At 37.3% G+C, this 13,509-nt stretch overlaps 2 protein-coding genes across 2 annotated transcripts; one reads left to right on the top strand and one right to left on the bottom strand.

Moving 5' to 3' along the window:
- The first annotated feature begins 532 nt into the window (after positions 1-532).
- Positions 533-4,681, top strand: LOC116109354 (nudix hydrolase 19, chloroplastic). Its single transcript, XM_031395582.1, has 6 exons — positions 533-1,193; positions 2,269-2,409; positions 2,522-2,626; positions 2,722-2,821; positions 3,636-3,728; positions 4,152-4,681. Exons 1-6 carry the CDS (start codon positions 576-578, stop codon positions 4,442-4,444), a joined length of 1,350 nt encoding a protein of 449 aa, XP_031251442.1. The 5' UTR covers positions 533-575; the 3' UTR covers positions 4,445-4,681.
- Positions 4,682-4,950: 269 nt separating this feature from the next.
- LOC116109662 (broad specificity amino-acid racemase RacX-like) lies at positions 4,951-6,583 on the bottom strand. Its single transcript, XM_031395885.1, has 2 exons — positions 5,513-6,583; positions 4,951-5,232 (listed from the first exon to the last, which is right to left on the bottom strand). The coding sequence occupies exons 1-2, from the start codon at positions 6,212-6,214 to the stop codon at positions 4,951-4,953; spliced, it is 984 nt and encodes a 327-aa protein (XP_031251745.1). The 5' UTR covers positions 6,215-6,583.
- Positions 6,584-13,509: the final 6,926 nt, after the last annotated feature.

Raw genomic sequence — 13,509 nt, 5'->3', positions numbered from 1 at the left:
CACGTGGATGTTTTCCAGCCATTCACCAACCTGGTGTTCACCCACTACACTGGCAGGAGCATGCCACTGACGCCATCACGCGATGTGGCCACATCTGAGTGGTCGTGGAACCTTCTTAAGTTCTGATCACCCTATGCTGATAAGACTCTGCGTCAATCTTACTTTTTCGGGCATAACAGAATTTAAGACCATTTTAAGAGTTTTACTTGACCACTTCACAAGAATGGTTGACATGATATATATATATGTTAAAGACAATATCAGACTAACTAATACTTATTTATATTTTAAATTCATACAAAACACATAAAGGGTAAATAATGAATGGCAAGTGGCATCTACTGGATCGTCAAAACAATTAAGCGGCGGAGGAAAATATTAACCACTACAATTGCACTAGGTAGAACCGTAGAAGAACTAGGTTGGGCTTGGCGGGTAATGAAATGGGCCCCTCTTCAACTAACAGAAGTATCTAATCAAGGACAGTTGTCAGTACACCAATAACCTAAGTCACCACCTAACCGTTCGGCTTTTCTCCGTTACTCCTTTAAACCCTGTGAACCACCCAATGGAACATGAGAGCCATGCTCACGCTCCTCTCTTCCTCATCTTCATCTTCATCTCTTGTTCTTTTCTCTAAGAAACTATTCTCTCTCCCAAAGCCCTCATTAACTCTCTCCTTTTTCAGCAGAAATACAGCCACCATGTCCACTAACCTACAATCTCATGCCTTTGCTGGCAATCCTATAAGATCAAAAACCCCCAAGTCAACTGACCCTTTTTCACCAAACTCAGCTCTTGATTCACTGAAAACACAACTTTTAGACAACACTCTCCTTCAACAACCACCTTCTCCTGATTTCAAGGTCTTGCCTTTTAGAAAAGGCAGGCCTTTAGCCTCGTCTATCCCTGGTGAAATGACCCCGAGTTGGCATCTGGGTTGGATCAGCTTGCCTGATTGCAGGAATTTATTGGAAAATTCTGGGGTCCAGTTGAGTGAAGACTGTTTAGTTTATCTGGGTTCCCGCTCTGAGGATGATGTGGTGTATTGGGCTATCGACGTTTCAAGCGAGGCTGGCTTGGTTCCTGAATTGGGTAGTAAGCAATTTTGCTTTGTTGAACTGAGGACGCTTATGGTGGCCACCGACTGGGCTGATGAGCGGGCTATGGGTGAATTAGCTATTGCTGGTAATGTAAGTGAAAAATTGAATCAACTAATTAGAATTCGGTATTTGTTCTTTTGTCAATGGGTTTGGTCTCTACTGTTGATTTCATGTAAATGTTTATAACTGTTTGATGAATTTGGTTAGTTGAGTTAGTTTTATCAGCTTGTTATAAACTAATGTATATGCCCCATTAACAATCACAACATTCGGTTGACTGCCAAGATAATGTTGCTTGATCTGAGTTTTGTATTTGTAAACTAAAGTCAGAAACTCAGAATGCAAATATGATTTCAATTCTATTAGCAGTTTGTTAAATAAAATGGGTGGAGACTTGACGGAAGTTAAGTTCTTAAATCTATACAATGTGATGGTGTTATGGTGCCATTTGATAACAGAGTTCTGGTTCATAGTATTACTTTATGCATATGTAGGTGATGTGCCAGTATTTGATTTATCGGAATGTTAGAGGTTGGACATTGGGAGGAGAAGATATATTTTAGCATCGGAAGTGATTCATTTGTGCTTAATATGGTGTCTCTTGTTTGGAATAAAAAAATTACTGTACTGCTTAGAACAATTACATGGGTTGATTTACATCAAGTCCATGATGTTCTTTTTGATGATTTTTTAATTTTTTGAGTCATTTAAGATGTTCTAAAGATAAGGTCTTTAGTTTTCTGTTCTCTCATATATTCCCTGCGTATTCAAGATGCACTTTTGTGCTTTAAATAATTTTCTTTCACTTACATGAAGATTTATGCCTGTCTTGTATGTTGTTGCTTCTACCCACAACTATACATTCTTCTTTTCTTTTAACTTAATTCCCTCTGAAAACCCAAAAAGAAGCCAAACATATTTTTAATTCTATTTCTTTCTTAATATCACTTTTTTTTTGGGGTGGGGGGTAGGGGATTTGTTTAAGGGTAATATTATTTTTGATAAAATCTCGGGTCTGCTCTTCCCTTTCCCTCTTAGTTCTTCATTTTCTGACTGAATTGATAATTTGATTGCTGCTTTGCACCGTAACCGTATTAAATACTACAAATTTTGAGTCAAATTCACAACTTGTATCTGATGGCTTCATCTATGGTCTTTTGATTAGGCCAGGGCATTGCTGGAGTGGCATAACTTATCACGTTTTTGTGGAGTTTGTGGGGCAAAAACAGTTCCCATGGAAGCTGGGAGACGTAAGCAGTGCTCAAATGTTCTGTGCAATAAGAGGATTTACCCTCGTGTTGATCCAGTATGGTGATTGATGCTCTTCTCTTTTTGTTTTAACCATTGTCTTTATTGGAATTTATATATTCAGAACATTGAATGTCACCTTGCATTTGTGACTCGTGCTGTTACTACAGGTAGTCATTATGTTAGTCATAGATAGAGAGAATGATCGTGCACTTTTAAGCAGACAGTCAAGGTTTGTCCCTCGCATGTGGAGTTGTTTAGCAGGTTTTATAGAGGTGTGTGTATTGGCCAACTTAATAGTATCTCTCTCTTTCTCTCTCCCTCTCTTAGGTGAAACTTCTCATTGTTTGAATACTTTTCTTGTCCTTAGCCAGGAGAAAGCTTGGAAGAAGCAGTGAGGAGAGAAACATGGGAAGAGACTGGTATTGAAGTGGGAGATGTTATCTATCATAGTTCTCAACCATGGCCTGGTATCATTTCCACCAATTCTTATGTTGTTTCTTCATTTTTTGACTTGCAATATTATTGCTAGCGAATGCAAAATGCAGTGACTCATGAAGCTTTGACTACTAATTTATATAATTGAAAACCATATAATGTTGCCATTTATATGAAAAAGTTTTGACTTGACTGGGCTGTGCAAATGCATACCCAAGCAAGTAGGAACTGGTTATAAAATCTTTACGTTGTAGTTTCAAACTATGTGGGACAATATTGCCTAATAAATCATTTCGATAATTTGTTTTCTAAGCTATAAAATATCCATGCCCCTGTAAATTCTTCAACTTGAACCATACTATTCCTTATCCACAACATCTTTTAGTATACTCAATCAACCATCTCAGCTGAATATTCATCAAGTTTTTCCAATCGATATTAACTTTGTATGATAGTAGTAATCTATAATATAATGGTTCATTGTCTTGTCAACAGCATCTTTTAGTTATCACTCCATCAGTGGCATCTATTTGCTGGAAACATAAAAGTAGAATGTGTTTGGTATCATATCAATCAGAGTAGAATTTTCTTGTTATTCTAGTACAATTCTCGCAATAAGGTCACATTAACTACATATTCATATTCATTAAAAGAAAAAGAGAAAACCTTCTGTACTCATCAGAAAGTAACTATGTCAGAAGTGAAACAAGTCTTGCATGATTCTCTTTTATCTTCTTATGACTATCTTGTTAGCTTAAAAATCTGATTAGTTTGTCTTATGGTTTTCCTCCTCTTCTTATGGCAGTTTCTCTTGTTAACTCTAAGATCTTGTTTGGTTTGTTTCAGTTGGCCCGAGTAGCATGCCATGCCAGTTGATGGTGGGTTTTTTGGCATATGCGAAATCACTGGAGATAAATGTAGACAAAGAAGAGTTGGAAGGTAATGCTAAAATTTAGAATTTATAAATGTAATCAACTACGTTTTCCCCCTTATGTTCTCCTTTCAATATGATAAGTTACATTGCTTAGATATTACCCTGGTAGTTTTCAGATGTATGCTCTTACTCCTTTCATTTTATTATAATCTTTTCAAATTTTTATGATATGTTTAATTAAATTGGTACAAAATCATCAAAAAGATCTGCAGAGCATGTCTAGATAAAGTTAATCTTGACATTTCAATTTTCATGTTTGTAGCTCAGATAATGTGGTCATGGTTTTCCGTCTTTCATATGCATGCAAATAGAATAAACTTAATGATTTCAGTTGTTGACTAGAAAAATGAAAATCACCTCGGCAACCAAGATATTTTTTCACTCCACTTAGGTTTGCTAAGTAAAATGTTGAAACCTTGTCTGTTCAGATGCTCAATGGCACAGTAGAGAAGATGTAAAAAGGGCATTAACCTTTGCTGAATACAAGAAAGCACAAAGAACAGCAGCTGAGAAGGTGGAGCAAATGTGCAAGGGAGTTGAGAAAGGACAGAGCTTAGCAGCAGATTTTAATGTTGAAAGTGGGGAACTTGCTACAATGTTTATCCCAGGTCCCTTTGCGATTGCCCACCACCTCATCTCTTCCTGGGTCCACCAAGATGTTGCCCCAAATGGTGTCCAAGTTCGAACAGACCAATCTAGCAGTTCTATATCAAATTTGTAGTGGTGGCCTCTATTGAACTCAAGCAACTGTGAATCTGTAATTTATATTCCTTATTGCTTTTTTTTTTTTCTTTCTCATATTCAATATGGTGTTTATGATAACTGTTTCTGAAGCTGGTAATGGCTAGTTGGCACACAACCGCTGTGAAATTTTTTCTGTAATATGTATTGTTCTATCAGTTAGTAAATTCCTAAAATTAAATTAGAGCAGTTCCGCACTAGTCACTATTGGCATGAATCTTGGCTTTCACTTGTTTATGTTATTTCAATTTTGGAAATGGCCATTGCCAAAATCTAATATTTTTACCTGGTCCGAGGTGCTATTTTAATGTCAAGCAATCATGTATCTATCTGTCTTTGGTAATGGTATGGTGATCTTCTAGTAACAGCCCATCATTGGCACGTTAATACAAAACAAGACAGCACTTCTTTCCCGTATATGGAACCCCCGTGCAAGAAGATGGTTTTGAAAGCAATGAAAAAATGGTGGGAATAATACAACTGTATTTAATGTACCATTTTATTTGATCTAGCCCATTTCACAGTTGACCTGGCCAAAGCATCCATGGGATTAATGCATTTCTTAAGAAGAGGATCATCATGCGGTAAAAGATCTTGCATTTCATCCGAAGCAAGGATTACAGTATTCACAGCCCTGATCGACAGAACATGAATGGCAATTCTTAAGAGATTCCGTGCCCCTTCCATGTCCCCTCTGTTCATTGTTTCGATTATAGGAATTATAATATGCTCCTTGGTTGCGGTGTCTGGCAACACAACTTCAAAACCCTGCACAGTAAGATAATAATACCCAGACAGAAAACTGTTTTCATTAGTTTATCCACTTCTTTCACTTGGATATTCAACCAAGTGTCTAGAGGGTTCAACGAAGTTGAACCTCCCCGGAACACAGATCAATAATAACTGTAGAAATTAGTTACTGAACTGGAAAAATCTGGGTTCCTCCATATCCTTAAGTAGTATGGACTATAGAAAAGTGATGTGAAACTAGTTTTGTTGGATCAACTAAAGAAGAAATAACTCAATTACAATAATTATTAATTAATACCTGACTTTGTAGTTTTTCTTGATAAATTCCAGCAGTAAAAGTTTCATGTGTAGTAAGCACCCCAATCCGCACACCACTTCCGGTTTCCAATGGCTTTAACTTTGCTTCTTTAAGCTCCCTGGTAACACACTCACCAATATGGAGAAAAGGTACTGAACATCCCTCAGATATGTCGCCATGCCAAGCATGTGAAACATGGCAAGGCATAACTATGCAACGAGCGCCAGATTGCTCAACAAAGGACCTTTGGTGCAGCAAATTCTCAACAATTAGACCATGATTTAATTTGATTTGAGCAGTTGTTCTCTTTAATGAGTGAAAGAGTTCATTCTTTAATTCTGGATCACAGCAGAAGACGAAAGGAACACATTCTTTCGCATCTCTTGAACTCCACCTAGCAAGCTTTTCCAGGAAACTAAGAGTTGAAGAAACGGATACCCCTCCAATGATACCAACAGTATTTGCTTTGTTCAAAGATTTAGAAGAATGACATCTCATTAAAGCTGTAGCTGAACCTGAAAACTTCTTGGATTCCGATAAATTTCTACTCTCATAGATTTGTGCCTGAAATGAAAATGGTTGTACAACTAGAGATGGACTTGTTCTTGCTCTATACTGAGTCTTATTCTTATCTAAATTACTTAGAAGAACGGACGGGCAATTGACTGTATGGAAAGACATAGTCATGCCACCATCAAACATTCCTGGCCGCTAAAAGCTTCTATAAATCCAGCCGTTACAAGTAATCCTATGAATTTCACTATCTAAGGAATAATTTTTTTCTGAACCACCTATAAACAACTAGACGATCTCCAGAGCAGTGCTACACCAATATTGCACAACTTGAGACTCTGACAACAAAACCCACTTAAAAGAATTTAGTAACATGTCGAGGATTTCAGAGTAGAGATTTTAGAGACCGAATCTAAAATCAAAAGTATCTAAACCCCAGAGAGAAAGTTAGGGGTTTCTTTCAGAATCTAAACTCAAGCATGTTCAAACAAATTCTAAAAGATAAACAATAAAAGAAGCCTCACAGAAGGAAAAAAAAAAAAAAAAAAAAAACCATATTTGTCAGATGAATGTAGTACAAGTAGAATGCAAATGGAGATAACGATGCAGATAAAGGAAGTCAAGAATTCCTATACTCTGAAGGTCTTATATATAAATGCTGAATGCATGTATCACATGGAATGACCAATCATAAGTAAGTGGAAAGAATCTGCATTATTGTCGTCCAGTCACCTTTTGCCACCGCACTCTGTCCACTTTTCAATATAATGACAATAATTATATATTATATGTCAGTTACAAGAGAACCAGGCATCGGCGGCTGTGTGGCACTGCCTTCAAAATTACTGGCTACTTGTTAAATGAAATGGTTCCCTGAATGGCGAAAAGCTTGAGCACGAGTCAAATTGCCAGCCAACCCATCAAGATTACCACAACCAATGAACAACCCTATAATCACTTTTCATTAAAATACACAGTAATTAGCTGTTTTTCTGATGTTTGATTTCTGGATGTAAACCATTATGGCCGAATCACATCAATTATTGTGTGCTCTTCCCTTTTCTTCTTTCTTCTTTATTTACTTATTATGAGTATTATTATTATTATTATTATTATTATTATTATTATTATTATTATTATTTGGCTGCTTTTTATCATATCTCAACCTCAAACATGTGTGAAGGGTCGCTGTTTGATCTACAACAACAGGTACTATAAAATATAAATAAAGGGGCAGCATGGTGAGTGGACCTATGAATGATCACATAATGTCAGATTTTGTCCTCTGTGTTAAATCATTGGTTGGTGATAAATTATTGAGTAAAATGTTTCTATCTTCAACAAACAGAGACGGTCATTAGTGGAACTATGACACGCAGACAGTAAAATGATTCAAAAGCTTTTGAGTTTTGAGGTAAGTTGAAATGTCCTTCTCAAAACCAAAATATCTGTCAATCAGTTTATCACTTTGTCTTATTATGGATATATTGTGCATATCCAGATGAAGTTACGAATATCTAATATTTTAATCTCTTGATGAGAAAACAAACATATCTGTGGGCTGTAATTAGTATTTACTAGTTGTAGGTGAAGCTATTTTCTAACTAAACATGATGATGATTGAGATTCCTTTGAAAGAAGACACTCTCATTTGTCTTGTAACACAAAGAGTCCTCTGAGATAATGGCCATCGCAAACGATATTTTGACACCTCATTCTCCATAGTGTTGTCAATGTGACATCTTCACGAATAGGTCAAACTGCTCTCTTCACAAATGATGTCAAAAACAAGAAGTTCTCAATTTTGCATTGTTGTGGCTTATTAAGGACACATTTTCCTTCTCTCATTTGTGTTGTCACATTTTTGCTTGTTTCGGCTTCCTTGTTACGGGGGCTGTGCGTTGTAAAGGATTGTTTATCCTCGTGTGATTGTATTATGTTGTGGGATCAAAGTCAGATCTTTTCATTACTATTCAAAAAAATATATAATTCAAAAGAGTTGTTAGGAAGACAATTAAAGATCCTAAAGCTAAAGTTACAGTTCAGATACAATCAGATTTACATTTGAAATATTCAAAAATTAGATAACAAACTAACTAAAGGATAATAACAATGATAACAACTATCATCTAATATACCCCTCAAGATAGGTAAATGGATGAGAGGTGTTGATTTTAGAGAATGTAGAAGAAAAGTAAAATTGTAGTAAATGAACTGATTAACTTTACTGAATACAAAGAATTGTTTATATACAAACTGCACAATTTAGTTAACTTCTAACTATAGTTAACTAACCACACTTAACTAACTAACTGACTAACGACAGCTAACTAACTACTTAACTGACTAACTAATTAAGTTCAAGTTGCTTAACTGCTTAAGTTCAAGTTGAGCTTATACAGTAGCAGTAGCTCGACATACAATACAGTAGCTCGACATACCATATACACTTAATAAGAGGCCAATCTTGACTTTGAGAGACTGAAATTTTGAATGAGGCGACGACTTTGTAAGAGCATTTGCAAGTTGATCATCAATGGAGATGTGAGCCATGCGAAGAGAACTTGTCTGGACCTAATCCCGAATAAAATGAAAGTCCATTGCAACATGCTTCATCCTTGAGTGGAACATGGGATTAGAACACAACTAAGTAGCTCTAATATTATCACAATAGATGACAGGAGCATGAGATAGACCAATACTAAGATCAATTAAGAGATAACAGGCCCACTTGAGTTCAGCAGTAATAGTAGCAACAGAGCAATATTTAGCTTTTGTAAAAGAACGAGCAATGTTATTTTGTTTTTTTGAACTCCAAGAGATAGGATTACGACCAAGATAAACAATGTATGTACTAGTAGAGGAGAAATCATCCAGATTTCCAGCCCATTCTGCATCGGAGAAGGCATGAAGAGAGAGTGGAGAATCACAATAAATTATAACACCCTCATCTAAGGTACTAACAAGAAGAGAGTATAAAATATTGATTATATATTTGATTTACAAGTTTGGTCAATATATACATGAGTGTTGTACTCTTTTACCAAAACAGAGATGCCTAAACACAAGGAAGAGATAAAAGAACTTTTGAATATTAAACTAATTAGAGGAGATATGTGGAGATAAAGTAGAATCGGAGTTTGTTGAATCACTTGAGTGTGGGGAGAAAGAGATGACACCGTCTGATGAAGTTTCTCTAACAGGCCCCCGCAAGACGGTACTCCCATTGGAGACACCGATCTTGGAGTGTAATTTGTGAAAGGTGATAAACGGTAAGGGCTTAGTCAAGGCATTAGCAATTTGGTCTTTGAATGAGATGGGAGACACTGTGAAGGACCTTTGAGCCACATGGTCATGAAAAAAATGGTAGTCGATAGAGATGTGCTTCATTCGTGAGTGAAAGACAGGATTGACGGAGAGATAGGTTGCACCAATGTTATCACAAAAAATCTGCGGAGGCGATAAGCAATTAACATGTAACTAAGTAAGTAAATTTTTAAGCCAAAGCACCTCAGCAACACAGGATGCAAGAGCCCGATATTCTGCTTCAGTTGAGGAACGGGCAACAATTTTTTATTTCTTGAAACACCTGGAAATTTCATTACCACCGAGATAGATGATGTATGCAGAAGTGGATGTGTGATCATCACGACTGCCCGCCCAATCAGCGTCTGTAAAAGCCGTAACACAAAGCTTTTGATGATGTTTAAGAAATAGACCATGATATATGGTAGCTTTCAAGTAGCATAAAATCCGTTTGACTGTCGACCAATGAATCTTAGTTGGAGAGTGCATGAATTGTGTCAGTTTGTTGACTGCGTAAGATATGTCAGGCCAAGTGAGGGACAAATATTGGAAGCCACCAAGAACTTGCCGAAACTGGGTTGCATCGGTGGATGAAGAACCATTATGTAGCTGAAGAGACTGAGTGGAAGACATAGGCATACTACATTCTTTTGCTCCAGACCTTTTTTTCCGTTCCAATAAGTCTCAAATATATTTGTGCTGGGTTAAGAGAAGCCTAGAGTTGGTTAGCAGAACTTCAATACCAAGAAAATAGTAAAGATCACCAAGGTCCTTGGTAGAAAAGCGAGATGCCAATGCTTTCAAAAAACATGAGATAGTCGGGTTGTCATTGCCGGTGACAATCAAATCATCTACATAAACGAAAAAATAAAGAATAATACCACTATGATGATAGATGAAAAGCAAAGTGTCACTGCGTGAATTAGTAAACCCATAGGAGATTAAAAAACCTTTGAGCTCAGTATACCATGCCCTTGGAGCCTATTTAAGACCGTAAATGGCCTTCCGTAATTTGAAAACAAAGTGTGGATGGTGTTTATCAATAAAGCCTGGCAGTTGCTGCATAAAGACTTCTTCAGACAATGTTCCATGAAGAAAAGCATTGTTAATATCCAATTGATGTAAATGCCAGTCATTGGACCAGGCGAGAGATAGTATCAGCTAAATAATCATGGATTTAACAACCGGACTAAAAGTGTCATGAAAATCAATACCAAGACGTTGGTGATACCCTTTGGCGACGAGATAGGTTTTGTACCTGGATATGGATCCATTGGGGTGTCATTTAATCCGAAAAACTCATTTGCAGCCAACTATATTTTGAGAAAGAGAATGAGGGACAAGTTCCCATGTTCCATAACGAAGAAGTGTCGTAAGCTCATCAAACATGGCATGATGCCATTCAACAAATTTAATGGCCTGGGTAACACAGGTGGGTTCAACAGAGGTGGGAAGGGGATGGTTTGTAGTTGTATAATAGAGACGTTTGGGTTTGAAAATGTTATTTTTGGAGTGAGTAGTCATGGAATGAGAGGAAGTTTGTGGAAGGGTGGTAGAGTTTTGTGGCATAGGATGGGCTGGAAGTTGTGATGAGGAATCAACAAGAGGAATATCTGCAACAAGAGAACAAGAACCAGGAAGTGAGGGAGAAACAATATTTAGAGGAGAGGAGCTATGAGTGGAAGTACCTGACTTAGCAGAAAGAGGCGGCAAAGATATGATGAGAGGTTGCGGCAAAATGTGCAAAGGAGCTGCCATGGTGGTCTCTACTGGTGAGTGTTGCGCAACAAGAGGCAAAGACATAGTTGTTAGGGAAGAAGAAGGTAAAGACAAGTGCCAATCATAAAGAGATGAAAAATCAGCCAAAGTGGAATGTGAAAAAGGAAATTTAGCTTCAACAAACCTAACATGAGGAGAGGTGTAAATTTTTTTTTGTGGTAATATCTAAACAAAATTATGCACTTTGATTAAGAGAGTAACCAAGAAAAATACATGGAGAAGATTTGGGCTCAAGTTTATTGGAATTGTATGGTTTTAACCAAAGAAAGCAAAGACACCCAAACACTGTCAGTTTATTGTAATTTGGTTTCCGGTTAAATAATTTTCATAAAAGGAAGCAAAATCTATTAAAGGAGTGGGAAGCCGATTAATCAAATAAACCGCAGTTTGAAAATCATAGGACCAATATTTTGGAGGGAGTTTTGCTTGATGAAGAAGGGTTAGACCAGTGTCAACAATATATTTATGACGTCTTTTAGCAGTGCCATTATGTTGTGGTGTGTGAGGTGGTGTTTTAAGATGTTGTATTCCCATTGTGGTTAGAAAATCTTTTAGAGCAATATATTCTCCACCACCATTCGAGTAGACAGAGATGGTAGGACGCTTTAAAAAGTTTTCAACCACAACTTTATATTGGCGAAAAATGGTAAACACGTCATATTTGAGACACAAGGGATATAGCCAAACATATTTAGTGAAATGATCCACAAAAATAACATAATAATAAAAACCAGTAACAGATTGAACAGGGGAAGGTCCCCAGATGTCAGTGTAAACTAAATCAAGAGGCCCTCAACTTACTAAAGTAGATTCGCCAAATGGTAGACATTGACTTTTATTGCACAAACAAGACTGACACATAAAATTAAGGGGAATAGAAGAGGTTAATGACACTGAACCAAATATTTTATTATTTTTAAAGATGGGTAACCAACGCCCATGCCAAATTCCTGGAGATGCATAAGCAGTTACACCAGCAGAGAAAGCTACGGTTGGGTTATTATTTGCATCTTCTGCCATCAGCCACTCATAAAGATCATGCTGATTCTTTTCACGGAGGAAAGGAGTCCCCGTACATAAATCATTGACAACAAAATAAGAAAGAAAAAATTCAATAGAGGTTTGATTGGAGCGATAGAATTTGGAAACAAATATTAAATTTTGTTTAATAGAAGGCACACATAAAACATGAGTAAGATTGAAAGAAGAAGGAAAGGAAATAGATCCAGTATGAATAATTTTTAAACCTGAACCATCACCAATTTGAATGTCATCAAGACCCTCATAATGTTGATGAAGAGACAAGTTCGACATCTGAGGGGTAACGTGGTGAGATGCACCAAAGTCAACTATCCATAGAGTTTGAGCAAACAAGAATGTGGTGACATGATTGGCAAATAGGCGAGGTTGGCGAAGTTGAGGAAAAAGCTTGAAGCATCGTTTGGCATCATGGCCACGCTTGCTGCAAAACTGATAGACAACCTGTGGGGAAGAGGAGGGGTTGGTTTTGTATTATTTATGGGCAACAACAGGAGTAGGAAGGAAGCCAAGCGCTGGGGAAGGAAAAGTGGGTTTTGGAGTTCGGTAGGAAGAAGGGGAATGTTTGGCTAAGTGGGCAATGGGTGGGTGGGGATCTGAATTGTGTTTGTCATTATCAAGAAGGGAGGTCTCATGATTGATAATCTGATCAAATAATTCTTTGAATGGAACAACAGAATCTCGAGTCCTCATGGCAGTAATGAGTTCCTTGTAAGTAGGACCAAGACCACGAGTTGCATAAACAAGAAGGTCGGCATCACTTGGGGGAGCACCAAGAGCAGTGAGTTCATCTGCAATTTGTTTGATAGAGACAAGAAAGTCAGTAACAGAGAGAGAAACACAAGTAATCGTAGTGAGTTTATCCTTGAGATAAATCATGTGTGTGGTAGATCTCTTAGCATAGAGACAAGAGAGACGAGTCCAGGCTTTACGACTAGTTGTTGCAGAATAGACCAAAGGCATGACACCTTCACTCAAAGACACAAAAATCACATGAAGAATAAGTTGGTCTTGTCGACACCATGGAAGATATGTTGGGTTGGGGATAGACTGATCATTTTCGATCACCGTTGGAGAGGGACACGGGAAAGTGCCATCAAGATATCCAAAAAGATCCAGACCAAAGAAAAGGGTGTTGAATTGAGCTTTCTAGGAAAAATAGTTACGAGTCGTGAGCTTTAGAGGCAATTGAACAGCAGCATTTATGGTTATTAAATTCTGAGCAGAATTGGAGGGAACAGCAACAATTGTTGACAGATTATTTGGAGCAATGTTGAATGAAGCAAAAGACAGGAAGGAAGAAAGAAGGATCTAGCTTGTTAGAGGAAGGAGCTCTGATACCATAACAAGTAGGGAGTATA

This window comes from Pistacia vera, unplaced genomic scaffold (assembly GCF_008641045.1).
Source record: "Pistacia vera cultivar Batoury unplaced genomic scaffold, PisVer_v2 Contig118, whole genome shotgun sequence".
Classification (NCBI taxonomy): Eukaryota; Viridiplantae; Streptophyta; class Magnoliopsida; order Sapindales; family Anacardiaceae; genus Pistacia; species Pistacia vera.
The sequence above is the reverse complement of the archived record's forward strand: the minus strand, read 5'-3'. Positions and strand labels throughout refer to the sequence as shown.

Bases quoted from the DNA above. Each gene is read 5' to 3' on its own strand.
- LOC116109354 (XM_031395582.1), top strand. From the start codon at position 576: ATGAGAGCCATGCTCACGCTCCTCTCTTCCTCATCTTCATCTTCATCT. The intron at 2,627-2,721 runs GTGTGTGTATTG...TCTTGTCCTTAG, and splicing joins GTTTAGCAGGTTTTATAGAG to CCAGGAGAAAGCTTGGAAGA. The intron at 3,729-4,151 runs GTAATGCTAAAA...TTGTCTGTTCAG, and splicing joins AGACAAAGAAGAGTTGGAAG to ATGCTCAATGGCACAGTAGA.
- LOC116109662 (XM_031395885.1), bottom strand. From the start codon at position 6,214: ATGTTTGATGGTGGCATGACTATGTCTTTCCATACAGTCAATTGCCCG. The intron at 5,233-5,512 runs GTATTAATTAAT...CTTACTGTGCAG, and splicing joins AAGAAAAACTACAAAGTCAG to GGTTTTGAAGTTGTGTTGCC.